A 23,844-nucleotide genomic window follows, 5' to 3' on the forward strand; every position below is an offset into this window, starting at 1 on the left:
GAGCCCCAGACAGCAGTCCCACCCCCGGCTCGGCGGTGACCGCGCGCCGGCCATTGAGAACCCCCAAAAAGGCGGAGGAGGGAGGCGCAAAAGAGAAGCGAAGTGCTCGCGCAGGCAGGAGGGAAGAAAAGGCAGAGCGGGCGGCGAGCACGGGCCGGCCGGCCGGCGGGAGCGCGCGCGGCGGTGTGGGCGGGCCGCGGACGCGCGCGGGGGCGGGGCTTGCAGGCCCGCGGGCACGCGCGCCGGCAGCCGCGGGCGGAGGGGCTTGTGGGTAGCGGCTGCGCGCGGCCGGGACGGGCCGGGGCGCGGGAGTGCGTGAGAGCAGAGCGGGCTCGTGGGAGGGAGAGGCTGCGGCGACATGGGCGCGGGCCGTCGGCGGCCGTAGCTGACCGCGCCTGGGCTTCTGCCTCCCGGGCCCCGAGGGCGGGGCGGTCCAGGCGGCGGCTGCGGCGCCACTTCCCCGCTCCGCCCGCGGAGTCCTGCGGGAGCTCGCCGCGGACCAGTGGACCCGGCGGCGCGAGGCTGCCTGAGGGGCGGGGACGCCGTCTGCTCCTCGCCGCGCCCGGCCGTGCCGGGCCGGGCTGAGCGGACCCCGAGAGCAGTGCCCGGGCCCAGGCCGGGTGCGGAGCACCGGAGCCGGAGGCGGGCGGTGGGCCCGGCGGAGCCCCGCCCGGGGCCGGCGGTTCGGGGGCGGCGCTAGGCCCGGAGGCGGCGGGACCGGAGCGCGAGGAGCCGGACTGCGGGCCGGGCGGCGGCGGCATGAGCCGGCCCCCGCCGACGGGGAAAATGCCCGGCGCCCCCGAGGCCGTGCCGGGGGACGGGGCCAGCGCGGGCCGCCAGAGGAAGCTGGAGGCGCTGATCCGAGACCCTCGCTCCCCTATCAACGTGGAGAGCTTGCTGGTAGGTGGCCGGGAGCCCTGCCCGCTCCAGCCCCGGAGTCAGACCCCTGTGTCCACCCGTCGGTGGGGAGCGCCAAGGTCTCGCCCCACCCGCCCAGCTTCCGGCTGCGGGATCCGAGACCAGACGCTCCAGACTGAGCCCCTAGAGTAGGGACCCACCTCGGGTCCCTCCTTCCACCGCCTTGGGGCGGGTGTCATCCCGGCTGCCCCTTTCTTGGAGTGCAGAGAGGAAACACCTCTCCGCTCCTTCCCGCCCACCCACTGGGTTTGGGGAGGAAAGGTGGAGGGTTGGCTGTCCCTTGCACCCAGACTAGCCGACTTGAAAGTGTCATGCTGCGTGGGGCCTCGGGTTTTAGCCAGGGAGAAGGAAACCTGATGCTGGCTCTCTGTTGGCAGTACCAACCTGGGTACATGACAAAGAACTGCTCCCACTTCTTTTACTAGGAAATCTTGGAACACATAGCTGAAGTTTTCCCGTTTTCAGTTGTTTTTGAACATTCCATAGTAGCTATTTAGTGTATTTTAATTTATGTAAATGTAATTTCCTCAGAGGACCCCCCCCCAAAAAAAATCAGTCTGAATTGTAGAATAGAATAAATCTTGCCCCTTTATTGTATCTTTCCTAAGATGGCCTTTGAATCCAAATTTATATCTTTATAAAGGCTACTAGCTGGCTCTTGATTAAGGAACACGTTTTAGAAATAAATGCATGGTAGAGTGCTGGTGTATTTCTGATTTCTGTTATGTTAGTGGATTAGTGTGCGGTAGAGATGTATTTATGGGATAAGATGGTGTGGACTTCTCTGGGAGAAGAAAGCGAAAAAGAAACTCTGACTATTAAGTTAGCTCTGGAAGACTAGCCTTAGGATGGGCAATCTGACATTTTGGGCCAGAAGGCAGAAGTTCAGTTCTGGGCCTGCTGGGAGAAACCTAGTGAGTATATAATGTCTCCCTTCCCACTGATTTTTTGACTTTTCTTCCGAGGCCCCCAGTTGTCCTTTGAGGTTTCTGGACTCATTTGCAAAGTGACTCCGTTCAGTTTGTCCAAAATGCAGCAACTGATTGGAGAGTGTGTATCTTTCTGTACACTATGTAGAATGTAGTGATGTACTGTATTTTGTCAGAATGTAGTGATGTTATATCAGATATTTTTGACTTTTTTTAACTGATTTTTTGAGTTTGTGTGTTGTTCCTGTGTTCTCAGGGGAGCATGATACTCTGGACAGTCTTTGGAAGTCTTAAATTGGTAGTGGGATTGGTTGCCTAGAGGTCCTAGCCTTTCTTAAGCTAAGGCAGTCTCTGGGCTTCTCTCCCAGCATTCTCCCTTTGGTATTTTGCTAACAAAACTTTGACCTAGGGCCAGAAAGTTCAGTTAAAAATAGTACCTGTAAACCTCAAGCATTCATCAGGTTCAAACTCAATCCCAGATAGAAGGTTTTTACACTTTCATCTCGTGAGTCTTTAGTGATGTTAATTATTAGTGTTATTCAGAGGTTGGAACTAAGTTGTTTATATGTTTGATATGAATATACATTTTTTAATTAAAGTATTTTCTAAATTACTAAAAGGAAGGCTGTTTTAAAAATGAAACATTTGACATTCTCAGTAAATTTAGTCTGTTCGTTTATTGAGTGCTCAGTACCACTAAGACATATTTGCTAAGATGACACATTACTGGTATGGGCTGCACTTCAGATGCTGCTGACTTGATGGCACTGTTCCTGCTGCTTTTAGTTGATTAAGTCTTTCTGAGTATGAATATGAATGGGATTCTGAAGAGCAATAAATATTACCAAGCCAAAAATTGTTCCTTACTCTTTAGACCAAGATTTCTCGTGCTTCTGTTGCCAATTGACAAAATTGGAAAAAAAAAATCTCAAAGTTATAGCAAATTAATTTCAAATTATGTAAGTGCTAGGGCCAAATTATATTGTCATATTGTGTGCATGTATGAATATGTAACAACAAATCCCATCATTATGTACAACTAACTGTAACAGTAAAAAATGTGGAAAAAATTAAATTATACATTTCATCCTATTAAATATTAGAATAAATCAATGTTTTAATTGTGACAGCACATACATAACTTAAAATTTATGATTTTATCTTTTTTGGGGGGGGTACCAGGGACTGAATCAAGAAGTACTTAACCATTGAGGCACATTCCCATCTCTTTTATATCTTATTTGAGGCAGGGTCTCACTGAGTTGCTGAGGGTCTAGCTGAGTTGCTGGGGCTGGCTTTGACTTGCAGTCCTCCTGCTTCAGCCTCTGAGCCTCTGAGGTTATACCTGTGTGCTACCACTACGCCCAGCATTTTAAACATCTTCAAGTGTTCAGTTGAGTGGCATTAAGTCCATTTACACTGTTGATCAACCTTTTCATCTTTCCATACCAAAACTCTGTAAATGATAAGAACTTCTGTGTTCTGAAATAATGGCTCTTGTCACTTTAAAGATTTGAAACTTTCCATCTAGACTGTATTTCACAATTGATAAGTATTTTACTGCCATCACATTTCTTTGGTTTTGCTCTAGGAAAATAAATATTTCGTCTTTAATAGAGAAAGCTTAAAGGAAAATAGTCTAATACAAACCCAGGCATGGAACTTAATACCTCATTCAGGAGTTCAGAAAGTACCATTGAAAATTGTTTATTGCAGAACATGACAGAAGTGAGCAGACAGAGTATGCCAGAAGTAAATGCATCCTGCCTGCAGTAGTCTAGGCCTAGAAGACAGACCACAGGTGGGGGAAAAGTTACAAGATGACCTGTAAAATGCTTATTGTGCTCAGTGCTTGTTACATAGTAAGTAGTGCTCATTGAATGCAGTTTCCTTCTGTGTGCATTTAGCATATTTTTAGTTAATAGCTTTAAGTTTTCTTTTTTTTGTTAATATTTATTTTTTAGTTTTAGGTGGACACAATATCTTTATTTTCTTTTATGTGGTGCTGAGGATTGAACCCAGTGCCCCACGCATGCCAGGCAAGTGCGCTACCACTTAAGCCACATCCCGAGCCCATTTTAAGTTTTCTTTGAAAAAATAATTTTATTTACAACTGTTTCTTGTTACATAATTTTGAGTGGATATCGTCATTTGAATTTACCATCATAAAACTGTGAGAAAGAATAGATAAGAGCTGAATTACAAGACTGTCTTTGTAGAGACTAAGCTATCTTGTTTCTTTGCAGAAATCTAGTTGCTTTACATGGGTTCTTTAATTAATCCAAAGAAAGTATGTCTCTTTAGTGGTTATAGCTTGGGAACTACTTTCAGGTGGGGAGGGCTTCAGTGATACACATTTTTCAGTTGAACCTTTGGGTTAATACTTGTGTTTTGTCCAGACTCAGGTTCTCCTACTGCTTGCCTATGATGATAAAAAGAATTGTGTCATGCTGGAGAGATGTCTTTCTAAAGTCTTTACTTTTGGATTTTGATTTATTTTACTCTTTCAAGGTGTTAGTAAATAGTCAAAACAACCTGTAGAACACTGTTACTTAAGACTGTGTATCGGCAAAAGTGGTTAAAAGTTTATTTGCAATTTTCAGTGACTTAGAAAACAAAACAATTAGATTGATATCAGTATACCTATAAACTGTATAAAAATATTTCTTATTATAGTAGCTAGATTCTTTCAGCTTAATGCTGTTTTTTTTCTAATTAAAATAAGATCATGTGTTTTTCCCACAATGTAGAGAGAATATTATGAAGATATAATAACAAAGAAATAGAAAAGAGGATGAAAAATGTTTTGTGTTTTTTTTTTAAAGTTGGACACAGTATCTTTATTTTATTTATTTATTATTTTTTATGTGTTGCTGAGAATTGAACCCAGTGCCTCACATGTGCAAGGCAAGTGCTCTATGGCTGCTCTCCCAGCCTCTGAAAAATGTTTTTATACATGTTTTTCTTTGTGAAATAAGGGATGGACATTTGCAGCATATAGAGTAGTTTGTTTTTTGTAAAACTGTATTTTGATGATTAGGAAATCTTTAAAGAAAATGAATTAGTTCAAGTGATGCATGCAATTTACTATTTAGGTGAAGTTGAACCTCTTTTCAGGTCCACAGTCCCTTATCCACAAGACTGATACATAAAAATAAATTTTGCTAATAATTATTTGGTAGTAACATCTGGCTTATCTGATGCTTGAATGTATTCACCCCTCTTGAGAAGCTAATAATAGCTTTCAATGGAGAAATATTAATATGTTTGATTTCAGGATGCTCCCCCATATTCCCAAAGGGCTTTAGGGAATATACAGTATATATTCTGTATTATTCTAAAAGTCCAAAAAAATTGTAGTTTGAAACATCTTGGCCCCAAAGTAAGGTCAGTGTAGACTAAGGAAATGTAGGTTTGTGTAAATAGTTGTAAAGAATAGTGAATAATTATCTTAAAGTATAAGTTTTTTGTTTGTTTTTGCTTAGTCTTGACCAGATAGTTCTTTTTTCCCATTTTGAATTCTAAGATATTAAAACAATATAACTTGTAAATATAAGTTTTTTTAATATTTATTGAGTTGTAGATGAATACACAGTATCTTTATTTTTTTATGTGGTGCTGAACATTGAACCCAGTGCCTCAAACATTCAAGGTAAGCGCTTTACCTCTGAGTTGCACACCCAGCCCCGCAAATATAAGCTTTGAAGCATGAAAAATTCATGAAATCACTACACAAGTTAGTAAATACATCATCAGTTCATTAAAGTATCTGTGTGCTGCTGCTGCTTAATTCAGTGTTTGTGCCTCCTTTCCTATCTGCTACCCTGAAAGTTGTATTGTTTCTTTATTTCATAAATTACTACATTTGTGCATATCCCTAGAGGATATTGTTTTGTCTTATTTTTTTCTTAACTTTCTAAAATGTTAACATTTGTATCTATTCTTTTGTGACTTGCTTCTTAAACTTGTATAGCTCTCAGTAATGTAACATAATGCAATTTAATAGTTTAAAATTTTTACTAACATTTTATTATAGAAAAATTATAGTAGAGGTGAAAGAATTTATAAGGAATGTTTTTATACTCACCACCAAATTACTATTTTGCTCTACTTTCTTTATTATATCAATCCATCTTTTATCTCTCTAATCCTCCATTTTTATTTTGATTCATTTTAAAGAAGTTAGAGGTATTTGTACATTTTAAACATTTCAGCAAGCATTTAATTAAGTAGAATTCAGTATTTGTTTAGTTTTTTTTTTGTTTGTTTGTTTGTTTTGTTTTTAGGAGGGGTACTGGGATTGAAATCGAGGCACTCAACAACTGAGCCACATCCCAGCCCTATTTTTGTCAACAGACTTTATTTTGTTTGTTTATATGTGGTGCTGAGAATCGAACCCAGTGCCTTACTCCTGCTAGGCAGGCACTCTAACAGTGAGCCACAATCCCAGCCACCCCAGCCTTATTTAATATTTTGTTTAGAGACAGGGTCTTGCTGAGTGGAGCCTCCTGCCTCAGCATCCCCAGCGCTGGGATTACAGGCATGTCCCATTGCACCCAGTCTTTGTTTAGGTTTTTAAAAAGATTAAATTTATGCACCGAAATGCATAAATCTTAAATGTAGGATTGATGAATTTTGACAAATGTTATATGTACAGTGCAAATTTTTATCAAAATCACTATTACTAACCCCCAAATCTTCCTCAGTTTTTTCCAACTAATCTCACATTCTATTCTCTTAGAGGCTATTACTCTTTGTTTTTGTTACTTATGCATTAAAGATTACTTTTGCCTTTTTCAGAACTTCATAAAATCATGTAGTGTGTCTGGATTTTTTAGCTCAGCAAAGTGTTTGAGACTTATTATTGCATCAGTATAATACATTTTTATTGCTGAATTGTATTCTGTTATATAAACCACAGTTTATATCCCCCACTGATGAACACTGGGGCTATTTCAGGTTTTTGTTTTCAGAATGTATTATATACTCTGGCTCTTAATAAAGCTGCTAGAAACAATTGGTATTAAGTCTTTGTGAAGATAGTTTTTATTTCTCCTAGTGGAATTGCTATGTCATAGGGTAGATGTATGTTTACTTTTTAGGAAGCTGCCGGATCTTTCTTGGTGTGGTTATATCATTTTATACTCCTGTGCACAATGTTCTGGTTGTTCCATATCTCCCTTACACTTTGTCTTTTAAATTTTTGCTATTCTGTGGTGGGTAGTAATATTGCATTGTGATTTTAATTTGCATATCACTGATGACTAATGATGTACTTTTTTGTGCACTTACTCGCCATTTTTATATATCTTCTTTTGTCAATCATCTGTTCATGGTTTTGTCCTTTAAAAAAATTGGGTTGTTTGATGAGTTGTACAAGTTCTTTAATGTCTTGGATATATAATTAGTTTTATATGTAAAGAGAAAAATCTTTGTCAAATTTATATTTTACAAATGGTTTCTCTGACCTTTTTTTTTTTTTCCTTTGGCACTGTGGATTTAATTCAGGGGTACTTTTACCACTGAGCTGCATCTCCGGCCTTGTTTTTGAGAGGTGTCATTAAATTGCTGAATTGCTGAGGCTTGCCCAGAACTTGTGATCCTTCTGTCTTAGCCTCCCCAGCTGCTAGGATTATAGGAATGTGCCGCTGTGCCTAGCACATGTATATTCTTAATAAAAAATTTTAATACTTATTGTTTTTTCTGTCCAAGCTGTTGCCTGTTCCTATATCACGAAGATATTCCAGCTTTTTGGTTTCAACTTTTGGGTTTAGGTCTAGAGTACCATTTCAAGCTAGAATTGGTGTGTAGTGTGAGTTAGGGGCCAAGTCTAATATAGATATATCTTCCCATATGACTGTAAAGTTATTCAGACTATCCAGCACCAATTTTTCAAAAAAAAATTTTTTTTTCTCTTTGAATTGCTTTGGCAACTTTGTTAAAAATCATTTTACAGATAGGTGGACTTTTGTTTCCTTAGTAGCTACATCAAATTCTCATAGTTATGTTATTTAACTAAAGCTCTATTCAAAAGCCTTTTTTTTTTTTTTTGTAAGTTTTATCCATACCTGACGGAAATGGTCAGCTAACCATGGCTGATACAGGAGAAGATAGATTTTATATTTTGAAGTAAAAAACTTTCATTTTTAAATTATAAAAATATGTTCTGATTGTAGACAATTTAGGGAGTATAGAAAGTATAAATGGTAGTGGCACTTATGTATAGTATTTTATCTAGAGATAACCACTGTTTAAATTAATATTTTGGTCTATATATTTGGTACATAAACATAACTTGGCCTAAAACATAAATATGAAAATAATTACACTGTATATGAGCTTTGTCATTTTTTTGTGGTCACATTTATGACTTATTACGGTAGGATAATTTCTGGCTTAGGCTTCAGTGTTAGGAAATTCATTACCAACATTATAATATATAACTGAATTTTAGTACTTTGCTGACTTTTATTAATGTTTTGATTCCATTTGGAGTTTTTATGTAAATTATGAATTAGAGGAGCAAGTATCGTATCGGGAGATTGGTCTGAATATCAGAATTCCCAAGATATTAATTGGAATCCTCTGTTTAGATCTCTGTATTACATTTTCTATTCAGATAGTGGTGGCTGGGTGAGAGAGAGCATAATGATATAAATTTGGTCTCCATTTGAGCCTCTTGAGTTGCTTCATGGAAATCCTATTTTACAACAGTGTAAGATGCTTCTTGCCTTTCAGTGGGGTTTTGCCCCAGTAAACCCATTATAAGTTGAGAAGACTGTTGAAAACTCATTTAATGCGCCTAACCTATAGAACATATCTCAGCAGCACTCTGTGGTTGTTGTGGTTGTATACGCGCTTGATTTGGTGGTGGACAGAGAGTTGCAGTCCGGTGCTATCCATACTGCATATCATTAACCTGGGAAAAGAACAGAATTCAAAATTTGAAGTATGATTTCTACTGAGTTTGATTGTTTTTGTGCCATTGGAAAGTCAAAAACTTATATTGAACCTTAATAAATTGGGAACCATCTGTATACTTAAAACTACTTTGTGCTGATATTTAAAATATACACGGGCTGTCAGTGATAAGGGTCACTGATAAAGAGAATGTGGATGATTGAAGTGCAATTTCTAGTTTTAAAAAGTAACACAACAGAACATTTACCATTGATGGGCTAGCTTATTATACAAAACTTAACATTTAAATTGATATAAATCATGGTGGCCTTTTGGCTTCGCTAAAACTGCCTGTTCTTATTTTATCCTTGATTTGATTCATTCTCCTTTCTTCTCATCTACAGCCCCCCTTTTTAAAAGTGTGATTAAATTATGTAGGTATTCTTGTAAACTCTGTAGTTGGCTGTTCTAAATAATCCTTATCTTCTTGGAAAGCATTTAATTCATAATGGTTAGCATTTCTGTGTGTATGAGTGACAAAGGAAAAATATTAGGAATCCTTTTTGGTTCATTGTTGATAATCTTTTAGGGAATGTTCCTAAGTCCAAGAATTGTTTTTATAGCTTGCTGCTTCCTTTGGGTAAGAGGTTGTTCTTTCAGATATCTAAAATGCTTTATAATTGTTGCTATAGTTGAATAATCACTTTGTATTCAATGTCCAATTTTCTTTATTCTTTGAAAAACATTTAAAATTCTGAAAGCCAGGCACCATGGCACATGCCTGTAATCCCAGTGGCTCCGGAGGCTGAGACAAGAGAATCCAGAGTTCAAAGCCAGCCTCAGCAAAATAGAGGCACTAAGCAACTCGGTGAGACCCTATCTCTAAATAAAATACAAAATAGGGCTGGGGATGGGGCTCAGTTGTTGAATGCCCCTGAGTTCAATCCCCAGAATCCCCTCTCCCCGCAAAAAGAGATTCAGACTTCTTTAGTTAAAGCAAATGATAGAAGTTTTATTTTTAAAGGATTATAGATTTGGAACTAATTTCTACCGCTTCATTATTGGGGCTGTTTTTTTTATGTTATGAAAATGAATAGGAAAGCCTTCTCTAGCACAGCAGGGTAAGTAGTACTTTAATTACTTAGAATATTTTGTTGAGGAATGCTTAACATACTAAGTAAACATTTCAATTTGTGTTCCTATCACTTAGTTCTTATCTGTCTTTTGGAAGGAAGATTAAGTATATGCAGAGAGGATGGGTTTGGATAGTAGAATTAGTTGAGGTTATTTAGGAAAAGCAACTTCTAATTTGGACACTTTCTGGGTCATGTCAAAACAGTGTGTCTTGGAAAAGATTTAAGCTAATTTTATTTTCTGTTTTAGGTGAAGTAAAGACACCTTGTGTGGGTTGTACAGTCTTTATCATTTGTGCGTCATCTCTTGTGTTGTCTCCTGCCCCCCCCCCGCCCCCCCAGTTCATCTTTTCTCTAGTTAATCCAGTTCCTCCTTATAAACCTAGCTGATTCTTGTGTTGGATTAGCAATTTCATGTGTAAGGACAGATGAGATGCTGATAGTGTGTTTAAGGATGAAATCCTTTAAAATGTCATCTTGGCTCTGTTATATTAGTAATAAAGCATTTGTTTACTAATAAAATTAAAAACAAAGTTGAAGGATGTGAGAGATTTTGATCAGGAATCAAGGGTGTCATTATAAGTCATGCTGAACAACTGTTTAAAATTTTCAAATATTATCAGGCATTCTGGTTACTAACATAGTTATTTGGCTTTAGATTGTTTAGTACTTGTAATATGTTACTTTTTCTAATAAGTGTAGATGTAGTTTTTCATGTTCTTTTTGCATTATATTTAGAAAATTATAGAAAGGAATTTAGAGTTTCGATATTCTATATCTACTGGAAGTGTTCAATTAGACAAACAGTAGTAAGTCCTTGATAATCGTGGGTTGAGTGAATAAATGTAGCTTGCAGATGTTGTGTAATTGGCAAGTGTGTTTCTGTTTCTTATTTGCTGTTAGAATCAGCTCTGAAATAAAAGTGTCTGAGAGAAAGCAGGTGTTGAAAACAGGTATCATTGTTTACCAGCTTTGCTAGTTCTTTTTAATTATTATTTGAGGTATACCTTAAGTACTATAAATTCATCCATTTTAAGTGTATAATTTATTGATTTTCATTATATTTTTAGAGTTCTGTAACCATCATCACAATCCTTTTTGATTACCCCCCTAATATTCCCTTCAAGTGCGTTTGTAGTCATTCCCAACTTTCAACCTCAGCAAACCACTTATCTGCTTTCTGTCTATAAATTTTTCTTTTCTGTAGATTTTGTATAAGTTTAATCATACAATATGTGGCCATTTGCATCTGCCTTTTTTCGGCTAGCTTTTTTTTAGATTAATGTTTTTAAGGTTCATCTGTGTTGTAGCATGTGTCAGTGTTTTGTTCTTTTTTATGGTTGACTACTGTTCTGTTATATGAATATGTTATATTTTGTTAATGAATTTACCATATGTGAGGATGTTTTTCATTTCTGTTGGTAGATTCTAGGGGTGAGATTGCAGGATCATGTTAAACTCATGCTTAACTGTATTCTCCACAATGGCTGGACCATTTTGCCTTCCCATGAGCCATAAGTGAGGGTTCCAGTTGCTGTGCATCCTCACAGAACTTTTGGTATTGTCTGTTTTTTGTGATGATAGCCTTCATGGTTCATTTTACTAATGACACATGATGTTGAGAACTGTCTCATTTGCTTGTAATTTATTTATTTACTTGTTGTTTATTTGAGATAGTGTCTCACTGTGTACCTAGGCTGACCTTGAGCTGCAGTGATCCATCCTCCTGCCTTAGTCTCCTGAGTAGATAGGACTACAGACATGCCACACTGTGCTGTGCATGGTTCTTTTAATATTTACTAATGTGTCATGAGTGTGGTCTAGTTTAAATCAATATGTTTAAAATGTTTTTGTGAAAGGATATGGTAATCAGCTGGTAAAGTTTATTTTATAGATTACAGACCATGTCTAGTGTTTCAAAATAGAATATAAATACTAATTAGAGCCCTCTGTATGTGGAATTATCCTACTAACTAGTATCTACACTTTGTTTTTAGTAAGAATTTTTATGTTAAACCGTATTATGGTACCTTTTGCTTCTGAGTCATGAATGACTCTTGTTCAACTTAGTAGGCCCAGGTAATAACCATAGAGTCTTCTAGTTGGCTTATTTCTAAGCTGTAGGTATTAAGGACTTTTCACTTAAGCATGGCCTTTCTATGTTTTTTTTTTTTTCCCAATTCTGCTTTGTATTCATCTTTTGTTTTTAAGTATGTTAGGAGTAAATTTATAAACATTTCTCTCATTGGCCCAGATTTTATTTTTCACTTTTCTATTCTATATGAAAGATTAAAAAACAGTTCTTAGTATGTGGTTCGTATAAAAGGTAGGTAATTATTGGTGTTTTAAACACTATTGCACTTAGCTTTATATTTATATGTTTTTATTTAAATAAACGTCTGAATTTAGTCTGTAGATATAAATGTTTCCTTGGTTGTACACAGGTAGCATTGGATATTGATTTGTAGGATTATGATATGCATATTTGGGGCTCTTATCAAGATAAAGTGTTCTTTTCACATGTAAAATTAGCTGCTTTAGCACATTGTATCAGGAGGTGACTGTACCATTTTACCTGTATTTTACCATGATTCCTCAGAAGTCATTCTCAAATATACTTATTGAAATTAAAATTTTCTCTTTAGATTTTGTTTATATGATTATAATTACTTTTAGTTTTTATTAAAGATAACTAATTACATGTGGACTTTTCCCCTTTTTTGACACGTGGAGGACAATTTTAGAAAAGAATTCTTTTAGTATTTTAGATGTTTCTTTGATGTAATAAAGGTGAGTTTAAACCATTTTTTGGTTGTAGTGATAGGTATTATTTTTTTAAACGAAAGTGCATTAGCACAGTTGTCAGGAACTTTTTGATTCTTGCAAGATTTAGTGAAAATGCTTTTAATTTTGTTTTTAATTAGAACTTTATGGTTGTATATAGTAGTTGAATTCATCCTGAGGTACTCATACATACACGGTAATCAATTTCAGTTCATGATCTCCCCTTTTACCCTCTCCGAAAATGCATTTTGGTATATGAAATCCCTGCAAAAATATTTAAAATATTAAATGTGAAAGTATTAGGATGATTTTGAAAAAATGTTTCACTGTTTTTGAGATAACTTTGTTATTGTAGTTTGTGGCACTTTGGGCTCTTACACATTTAAATATGTATGGTCATGTTTTATCCTGTTACATGGTGAAAAAAAATGAAGTCAAACAGCTGAAACCAAACTAAAATAAAACTTAAACTAAACTAAAATGTTTTTTAAGTTGATTGATCTGCCTTTCATGAAAGAATAAAGATTAAAAAATATTTCTTTGTGAATTAAATTTTATCTAGTGCTGCTAACAGGACAACAGCATCTATGGAGTAAACTTGAGAGGAAAAACTATCAGAAGTTTTCTTTCAGAGAAATGAGATAGTCACGAGTTAGGGGAAGAGATAATGTGAAATATAAAGTTAATTTTCATACCAGCATTGCAACTATTTTAAATTTAGAATAAAAATCCTTTGGAGTTATCTGTATTTGGAGTTGCTTTTAAATATCTGAAACATGAACTTTGAATTTTTGTATAAGCTTTGTGTTTATGTTTCTTCATCTATAATCACTGAAATGAATGTGCCTTTACATGGAATGATGTATCTGAACTTAAAGATACATGGTATGATCCTCTCTCTCTCTCTCTCTCTCTCTCTCTCTCTCTCTCTCTCTCTCTCTCTTTTTTTTGAGAGAGAGAGAGAGAGGGAGAGAGAGAGAATTTTTTTAGTATTTATTCTTTTTTAGATTTTGGCGAACACAACATCTTTGTATGTGGTGCTGAGGATTGAACCCAGGCCGCATGCATGCCAGGCGAGCGCACTATCGTTTGAGCCACATCCCCAGCCCGGTATGATCCTATATTATGTTCATTGGGAAACAATTTTTTTGTCATTTTTTTTAACAAAAAGGTAATCTTAAAACTTTAATAAGTGCATTGCAAAATTTTCCTGTAGGAATAAGAATATAGAAATATATGCTCATCTAGAAATTTCAAAACTTAATACCTATGGCTTAATACCTGACTTTCTACAAAGATCATTTGAAGCTAAAATTTTCTTTTGTCTACTAAAGGCAATGATTTCCAACTACAGTATATGGAAGTCACTATGGATCATTAGAAATATTTAAGCTTGGCTTCCACCCCCAGATTTTCTAATGTAGTATGACTTGAGTACCAGTTTTTTTTTTTTTTTGGTACTGGGAATTTAACCCAGGGAGAGTTAACCATTGAGCCACATCCTCAGCCCCTTTTATTTATTTATTTATTTATTTATTAATATTTATTTTTTAGTTGTAGTTGGACACACTACCTTTATTTTATTTATATGTGGTGCTGAGGATAGAACCCAGGGCCTTGCATGTGCTAGGCAAGCGCTCTACTGCTGAGACAAAACCCCAGCCTCTTATTTTTTATTTTGAGACAGGGTCTCACTAAGTTGCTCAGGTCTCACTAATTTGCTGAGACTGGCCTCAAACTTGGGATCCTCCTGCCTCAGTCTCCCAAGTTTACTGCAATTACAGGTTTGTGCCCAGCTCTGGTACCAGTTTTAAACATTCCAGGTGAACTAAGGATTACATTGTTGTAATTCAGATATGGCCAGAGGTGGCCTTGGGTCTAGAATGTATCTGAGAAAAGGAGAATACTTCTTTATACTTTCTTTCCTTTAATTATTTGGCCCACTGAGGCTTGGACAAAACCTGAACGTCAGAATCATCCAATGTAAACCAGAATCCTGCCTTATGATACTTGGTGGAAGTGATATCAGATCCTTTGATTTAGGTGAACTGAGGTGGGTGAGGAGTTTACATTTTAACAGATATCCCTGGTGATTCTGATGCCAGTGATGTGCAGGTCAAAATACATAATTTTGGTGTTTCACAATTAATGAAGGATGATGGGGAAAGTAGTGACAGTCTTAAGTCATTAAGAGTCAATTCAGGAGGGAGAATTTCACTAGAAATATTGAATTGAATGTATGTATGGTCCTTCAGGGCATAGCACCTGAAAAGCAAGATGTATATCTATGCTATTATTGTGCCTGTGTTTAAAAATAATAGAAAAATTCAAAAATTACTTCGAGGTGTCTTTAAAAATGAGCAAAAATAAAATTATAACTTTTATTTTAAAACCATTATGAAACTTTATTTATAAAACAGCTTTCAAGTTATTGGTTACATTAAGTAATAGTCATCTTTATGATTCCGTTTAGATTTTTAAAAATGTATTCTTTCAATTATTTCTCTTTACATCATTTAAAATGAGAGAAAGCTGGGTTTGATGGTGCATGCCTTGAATCCCAGTGACTTGAAGGCTGAGGCAGGAGGATCACAAGTTAGAGGCCAGCATGGGCAACTTAGTGAGATTCCATCTCAAGATAAAAAATAAAAAAGACTGGGATGTACCTCAGTGGTAAAGCACCTCTGAGTTCAATCCCCAGTTCCAGTAAAATAAAAAATAAGAGTAAACCAGACAGTTCAGCAGTCCAAATGTTTCTTTCTTAAAAGTGTTTTGTGTACCTTTTCTGCTGCTTGGTCATTTGATTTTTGGTTGTTAATGGATATGAATGTATTTAGAAGTTTGAAAGTTAAAATTTGTATTTACTGATTTTTGAGATTATACTTAACTACTAGAGGAATGACAGTCATGCTATTTATCTTCCACTTCTTATGAAGTGGTATAAACATCTTTGTGAAGGTTTTTGTATGGACATAAGTTTTCAGCTCCTTTGTGTAATACCAAGGTGCTTTATGGCTAGATTGTATATTAAGAGTATAATGTCAACATTATCACATTTTGAAAAAGGCAGGAGTATGGAGACATTAGAAAGATTAATGGTTTGGGGCTGGGGTCCTAGCTCAGTGGCAGAGTGCTTGCCTAGCATGTGTGAGGCACTGGATTCGATCTTCAGCACAACATATAAATAAATAAATAATAAAGGTATATCAACAACTAAAATAATACTTAAAAAAAAAAAGATTAGTTTTTGGAGGTGGGGAATGAGTAGGTAGAGCCCAGAAGATTAAGATACTGTCATACCATGTATGACACTGTAATGGTAGATACATGTCTTTATACTTTGTGTAATGTACAAATGAAGCATGTGCAACATTCTTAGAAAAATGTATTCCACCAAGTGTGAATCCTAATGTGAACTATGGACTTTGGGTGATAATGTGTTAATGTAGGTTTACCAGTTTGTGACAAATGAACCATTCTGGTGGGAGATGTTGGTAAGATAACAAGGGAGGCCATGTTCATGGGGGAGCAAGTGATATATAGGAAAACGACCATCCTCTCAATTTTGCTGAGCCCAAACTGCTCTTCAAAAAAAAAGTTTATTAAATCAACAATCTGTCCATTAAAATATATTCTATACTTAGAAATGCTTATGATTTCAAATATGGTGGCTATATTTCTAAAAAATCATGAACGCTTTTCAGTAGAATAGTTAGTTGTGTACATTTTGCAAACTTCAAGAGCAGTACATGATCGCTTTTATTTATAAGTCTTTAAAGGGTTTGAGTGGAACATTTAAGGGTATGAGTTGGATTCTGCAGTTTAATTAAATTACAGTAATGAAGTTGCATCTGAATCCTGGACTAGTTTCTGAATCTGCTTAGTTTCCCTTTGTTGTTGTCTCTGCCCCTCTCTCCCACTTTTGTTTTAATTGCTAGTGATGAACAATATTTTTTCATATTATTGCAGAGGATTAGTTTAAGGAGGACTGCTGTTACTTTTCTTTTCAAATTGGTTGCTGTCAGCTTAGAAGATAGCTCTGGTGCTTTGAAATTGAAATATCTTAGCTCTTCTCTTACAGGTTTGGATGGGATACAAATGAAAATGGTAATAATGTCATAGAAACTTCTGTGCTTGACAATTTTTGGATAGCAACATTAAGGAGAGACTGGAGGTGATGATTAAGAATTCCTGATATAGCCAGGTGGGGTGGTGCATTCCTGTAATTGCAGCAGCTCCGGAGGCTGAGGCAGGAGAACTGTGAGTTCAAAGCCAGTCTCAGCAATGGCAAGGTTCAAAGCAACTTAGTGAGACCACGTCTCTAAATAAAATACAAAATTGGGCTGGGGATGTGGCCTAGTGGTCGAGTGTCCCTCAGTTAAATCCCTGGTACCAAAAAAAAAGAAAGAAAGAAAAAAGAATTCCTGATACATCCTACCTCCTGGTATATCTGTTTTTCCTGATCTCCTTTTTTTTTTTTTTTTTTTTTTAAGAGAGAGTGAGAGAGGGGAGAGAGAGAACTTCCAATATTTATTTTTTAGTTTTCGGCGGACACAACATCTTTGTTGGTATGTGGTGCTGAGGATCGAACCCGGGCCGCATTCATGCCAGGCGAGCGCGCTACCGCTTGAGCCACATCCCCAGCCCCTGATCTCCTTTTATAAGGACACTAATCATTGCTGAGAGCCACGGCCAAGTAGGAATGGCCCCTGGCATTTTGCCAACAGTATTGGTTGACAAGTGAGGCATTAGTATCTGCCTCCACCGCTACTTGGGAGTTTTCCTGCTACTTCGGAGTTCTTACTATCTGCCTTGGCCCCTACTACTTTGGAGTTCTCCTGGGGATTCCCGGGGATTCCCGCAGAGTTCCCATTGGTTGGGGAAGTGCAGGAGGAGGGATTTCGGGAGGAGCCATGTGGTGGTCGGCAGAGTGTGTGGAGTGTGCTGGTAGAGTTCAGAAATAAAGTTTGTTCCTGCTTCAGTGGCTCGTGATTTGTGCCCAGCCAGACTGTGGCAAATCATTTTGGATTAGTGACTGCTGACTTCATTTTAATTTAGTCATCTCTTTAAAGACTTTGTCTTCAAATGCCAGTACTGGGGTTAGAATTTCAACTTGTGAATTAGGGTATGTGTGTGTGGGAGGGCATACCAATTTGGTCCATAATTATCCAGCCATTTATGTTTCTATATCTGCCTGTCTTATCTAGTTTTAAAGCCTGTCATTTTAAAACTATAAAATCAAGAATTAATTGTTTAAAAAGTAGAATGAATACACATATAGAAACTTCTGAGAGTTTTCATTGTGATCTGTCCTTCCAGCAATAAAAATTAGTCACTTTCCCATCTGTAATAAAGTTTTCAACTCATAGTTTCTGTGATTATTGTGAGTTAGTTGACAGTTTTTGTTTTTCTTTTCTAAAAATGTTGCACCCCCTCCAGTGTAGAGGTCTTTTATTTTTTGACACCTGTCTTGCCATGAATTCGTAGGAAATCGGTTTTAGTAGCTGAGGGTTTTTTCCATTGGTTCTCAGAATGTGCTTCTCTAGGTAGGTCTAGGATGGTATTTCATTGAAACCATGTCTCTTTCTCTTCAAATTCCTCCTTTTTTTTTTTAAATTTTTGGTGCTGGGGATTGAACCCAGGACCTTGTGCTTGTGAGACCAGCACTCTACCAACTGAGCTATATCCCTAGACCCTGAATTCTTCCTCTTTCTGATTATTTTGTTTTGTACATTTTAGGAAGCTGTCTCAGCTCTTAGAGTATTTAACATACTCAATATGAGTATTGCCCTTGTTGAGAGCTCACAATACCAAGCAGGTAACAGTGCAGACTCTTCTGCTTTGCCATGGTAATATTTATGGGACATTTATTCCTTGTTGAACAGTGCCCATTCTCTTAGTGTTTCTAATATCAGCTTTCTTGTGGATTTGCGTGTGATTGGCGGAAAGCATGCCCATGTTTGCTGAAAGGTCTGGGGAACTCCTGGCAGGTGCCTCTCCACTTCTTCTTTGTGTGGAACATATTGGAGAATTACTGGAGGATGGTGGTTCTGATCTTCATTGTATTCTGGTTTGTGTTATTCTTCTATTTTTAATGATGTCCTTTTTTCTTTGACTTTTCTAAGAGTTTCTTTTTCTGATTGTTTTGCATCAATGTGATTATGATGTGCCTTGCTACTGTTTTCTTCATATTTCTTATTTGGGGCATTCATTGAGCATCTTGATTGTATAGTTTTTGTCAAATATGGGAATTTTGAGTCCTTCAAAATAATTCTTTGTTCTCCTTTTTTCCTTCCCAGTGATTCCAGTTTTATGTATATTAGATTGTTTCATGGTAGTCCAATAGATTACAGAATCTGTTCATTTTATTTTGTCTCCTGTCCCCCATGCTTCATTTCGATAATTTCTTTTGCTGTTTCTTAGGTTCCCTTGTCTTTTCTTCTGCACTTTCTAGTCTCCTGTCAGTGTTGTTTTTTTTTTTTTTCTGACACATGGCATTTTTTTTTTAATCTCTAGAATTTTGATCTGAGTCCTTTTTATGTATTATGTATCCCTAGATGACATTTTCAGAGCCTCTCATTTAGTGTGGTAAAATATATAAAATATGGAGTTTACCAGGAGTTTAGATCCTAAGCAACTTAGACCCTGCCTCAAAAGAAAAAAGGGCTGGGGGTGTGGCTCAATGGTTAAGTGTCCCTAGGTTCATCCCCCGTCCCCCTCTGCAGAGAGAGAGAGAGAGAGAGAGAGAGAGAGAGAGAGAAGAACATTGTTTTACTTGTTTTTTTTTTCTTTTCCCCCTGGTTACTTACCTTTTTTTAGGTTAGGATGGTTTAGGTGGCTAAAAACCCTTTATCAGACTAGAATAAGACCTATATGAAACAATTTTAATATGTGCCATAATTTACATAAAGTATTTATCACATTGCTGACACATGACAGAAAATGTTGCTATCCGTGTCCTTATTATCTCATCAAAGAACCCAGTGTTGAAGTCTTCCTTACATTTAAATGTTAAATTATTTAAATGAGATACAATCCAGTTATTACACCTACACCATGGGATGGTGCTATTGGAGAAACCTGGTACTAGTAAGGAAAAATGGGAAAAAATAGACACATACACTAGGACAGAGTCTCCTAATTGCCTAAATATCTATTATCTTCTACTTCTGTGCTATCTATTATCTTCTATTTCTGTGCTAGGAGAACTCTTTTAGTTTGGTTTGGGCTGAGGAGAATAAATACTGTCTGTGTCACAGTTTTTACTGCTGTCTGTGATTGGCCACATGAGTAAGCTGTGGCTTCCAGAATGTGAATACCAGGGCTTGGTAAGTAGCTTTGAAAAAGACTGCATTCATTTGTAGGAAGTGAATGTGCCCTTTTCTTGCCATTTCCTTTTAGTTTGACAGATGTTGGCACTTGCTACCCAACATCATTCAGTGGAAGCAGTGCATTCAGGTTGACAGTAACAAAGCTGAGGAACCTGGGACCTTTGTCATCATTGGGACTGCTGCAACAACACTTAACTGTTTTAACAGTGGACATAAAGGCACTGATTGGTTTGGTGTTTTTCTGTCTCTTGCAGCTGAACTAATAAGATACTTTAATATGACCATCTTTTCTTTAATTTTGCCAAGAAAATAGGTGTTTAGAAATATGTAGAGAATGACCATTAAAAAAATAGTTTTTAAAATTAATATTTAGGGCTGGGGATGTGGCTCAAGCGGTAGCGCGCTCGCCTGGCATGCGTGCGGCCCGGGTTCGATCCTCAGCACCACATACAAACAAAGATGTTGTGTCCGCCGAAAACTAAAAAATAAATATTAAAAAAAAAATTCTAAAAAAACCCCTAATATTTAAATTAATATTTACCTGTTATAGAGTGTGTGTGTGTGTGTGTGTGTACATGCTGTGTTTTACACACATTTTATTTCTTTTCAGTAACCATACTGCAAAAAAAATTGTATTATATTTTACTGATGCTATTGAGGTTTAGAGAAGGTATGTAACTTGGTGAAAGTTGGTAGAGCTCATATATCATTTTAAATCTTTTTGATTAAAAAATCACATACTTTAAAATTTTTTTTTTGTTAAAATCAGGCTTTTCTAACTCCTTTATTTTAAACCTTTATTCTTGAGATCCTTCTGGTTAGTAAACTAATCTCTTGTTCTGTGGATGACGTATAAACATAGTTAAATTCATTTTTTAAATTAATATATTAACAACATAAATTATATGTCTTTTAATTAGTGTGCATCATTGTTCCCGGGAGAGGTTAAAACAAAATGAGCTTTCCCAAATGTGCAAAATTGAGTCCCACCATAAATACTGGACAAATAGTAATTTAATCTTAAGGTACATACTGTAGATGAGGGTTAGGCTCAAACTAGCCTTTGCTTACACCTTTTTAACTATGCTAGTATCCCTCATCAGCAGAAGATTTGGTTTTATATATGGGTTGCTGTACTTAATGATCTGAGGAAAGAGGCTTGAGAAACTTTAATACATTTTTTTGGTTTTCATTCTCTTAGAATGTTTTTAATTGTTCTAGAATAGCATGATATCAGTCACAGGACAGACACAGCACATCCAAGGAACCAGAGCATGCCAAGAATTACTTAAAATGTCCATTTCTTAAAGAAATTTGAGTTTTATTATCTGTTATGGCAAAATATTTTTAAGGCCTTGGGTACACCCAAGAACCTGTTTTACCTGTTGTCTCTTATATGAGCTGAAGACTGCAGACCTGAAGGAGAAATTCATCATAACAGAGAGATGCCAGAACTACTGAGAATAAGTTTTTGTTTTTGTAACCTTTTAGTTTGTTGAGTCTTTCCTTTTTTGGAGTACAGGAAATTAGATACTGTGGAAGAATTTGTCTTTCCCAGCTATTACATGTTCTCTATCCTATAGAATTTTTTAATGTTACCTTTATTATTTTATAAATTTGACATTTTTCTTCTTTACTAATTGACAAAGAATGGATATAAATTATTAAGTATTTGAGATTGATAAATATAAATGTTGTATATAATTTGAATTTTCTTGGGCTCTAAGACCTATGTGTTGCCTCCTTTTTCACCTAACTCTGATATTTGCCTCTTTTGCTTTTTCCAAACATACCTCTTTTTCAACTTCTCAAGTTTTAGTACTACTGATTGTAATTGAGGGTAGTTGTACTGAGTAATTCTTTTCAAGGGAACTGTCTTGGGATATCCAAATTCTTTTGTTCTTAATATGGTAATCATTAGCTACTGGAGATTAAGTTGATTAAACTAGTTAACATAATTTCAGTTCCTCAGTTGCACAAGCCTTATTTCAAGTGCTTGAGAACAAGGTATGGCTACTGGCTACCATATTGTACAGCACAGATATATGGAGTAATTCCAGTGTCCTATGGGGACCTGAAGTATTTATCATGTGAACTGAAGAAGGCTCCTGGTGAAACTTTTAGATTATATGTCATTTAAAACGTACTTACGGGGCTGGGGATGTGGCTCAAGCGGTAGTGCGCTTGCCTGGCATGCATGGGGCCTGGGTTCGATCCTCAGCACCACATACAAACAAAGATGTTGTGCCCACCGAAAACTAAAAAAAAAAATAAATATTAAAACTCTCTGTCTCTAAAAAAAAAAAAATCGCTCTCAAATTCCATCCACTTGCCTGCATAAGTCATAATTTCATTCCTCTTTAAAATAAATAAATAAATAAATAAATAAAACGTACTTACTTGTTTTAATTTCTGATTGATGTTTCAAAAAAAGTGAGGTCTTCCATCTTTTTCAAACCTGCTTTCCTTACTGTAAGTTTTCATTTTGATGAATTTTCTTACTATATATGTAGAGTTCTTTTACGCTACCCAGCTTGACAGAAAAAAATTATGGGTATCTGTTTAGAGGTGTTTTAGTCTTTTTTTTTGTTGTTGTTGATGTGACTAAAAGACGTGACAAAAATAATTTTTAAAAAAAATTTTTATTGTTGGTTGTTCAAAACATTACATAGTTCTTGATATATCATATTTCACACTTTGATTCAAGTGGGTTATGAACTCCTGTTTTTACCCCGTATACAGATTGCAGAATCACATCGGTTACACATCCATTGATTTACATATTGCCATACTAGTGTCTGTTGTATTCTGCTGCCTTTCCTATCTTCTACTATCCCCCCTCCCCTCGCCTCCAAAAATAATTTTAGAGGAGGAAAAGTTTATTTGGGGTTCATGGTCCTCAGAGGTCTCAATCCATAGATGGCCGACTTCATTACTTTGTGCTGAAGGTGAGGCAAAACTAAGATAGGACATGACAGGAAAGTAGCTCAGGACATGACAATTAGGAAAGAGAGAACTCACACAGCAGGGACAAAGTATGACCCCTAGAGGCACACCCATAGTGATCTATTGCCTTCAGCCACATCCTACCTGCATACAGTTATCATCCCATTAATCCATTCAAGTGTAATATTTTTAATGCCCTTATTAGGTTAAAGTCTCTGATAACCCAGTCATTTCACCTCTATACTTTCTGCATAGTCTCACACATGAGCTTTTTGGGATATACCTTGTATCTAAACCATAAGAGGTTTATTGCATTCCTTAAGAGTAGTAGATGGTCAGAGGAAATTAGAAAATGTAAAGAGAAAAAATAAAAACTTATTATGATCACCCAGTGATAATTACTCATATGGGGGTCCCCCCAAGTTTCCTCAATTTAATTAAAAATATTTAAATTGTTGGGAATGTGTTCATATTCAGTTTTATTACCTTAACATTGTAGCTTAAGAATTTCTCTATATTAACTTTTTCAACTTTAAACACTAAATTAATTGGTTATAATAATTTGTGTAACCATTTTTTTTTCTTGAAAATTGTTCTGTATAATGGTGCTCTTTCGTAATTTAGATTATAGGATATGTCTTACTTGAAAATAATACTTTTAATAAAATATTTGTACTTTTTATTGTAATTATTTTATATGTTCTACTAGACTATAAACCATTTAAATGCAAGGACAATGCCTTTGTTACCTGTCTTAATCACTTTATGAGACAGGATAAATGAAAGTGTTTTAGTTATATTTTTATTACCAATTTATAGCACTGTTTTGATAGACACTCAGTGAATTTACTTGAGATAATTGGATTGTTCATTTTAATAAATTTTTTCTTGTGGATGAGTATA

General features: G+C 36.6%; 1 protein-coding gene across 1 annotated transcript in view; it reads left to right on the top strand.

Moving 5' to 3' along the window:
• The first annotated feature begins 252 nt into the window (after positions 1 to 252).
• Rock2 (Rho associated coiled-coil containing protein kinase 2) overlaps positions 253 to 23,844 on the top strand; it is a 135,026-nt gene continuing 111,434 nt past the window's right edge. Inside the window, exon 1 of the mRNA XM_005327366.5 lies at positions 253 to 900. Coding sequence (XP_005327423.2) covers positions 760 to 900 — 141 coding nt within the window. The 5' untranslated portion in view covers positions 253 to 759. The remainder of the gene's footprint in view (positions 901 to 23,844) is intronic.

The sequence above is a fragment of the Ictidomys tridecemlineatus genome, chromosome 12, assembly GCF_052094955.1.
Source record: "Ictidomys tridecemlineatus isolate mIctTri1 chromosome 12, mIctTri1.hap1, whole genome shotgun sequence".
NCBI lineage: Eukaryota > Metazoa > Chordata > Mammalia > Rodentia > Sciuridae > Ictidomys > Ictidomys tridecemlineatus.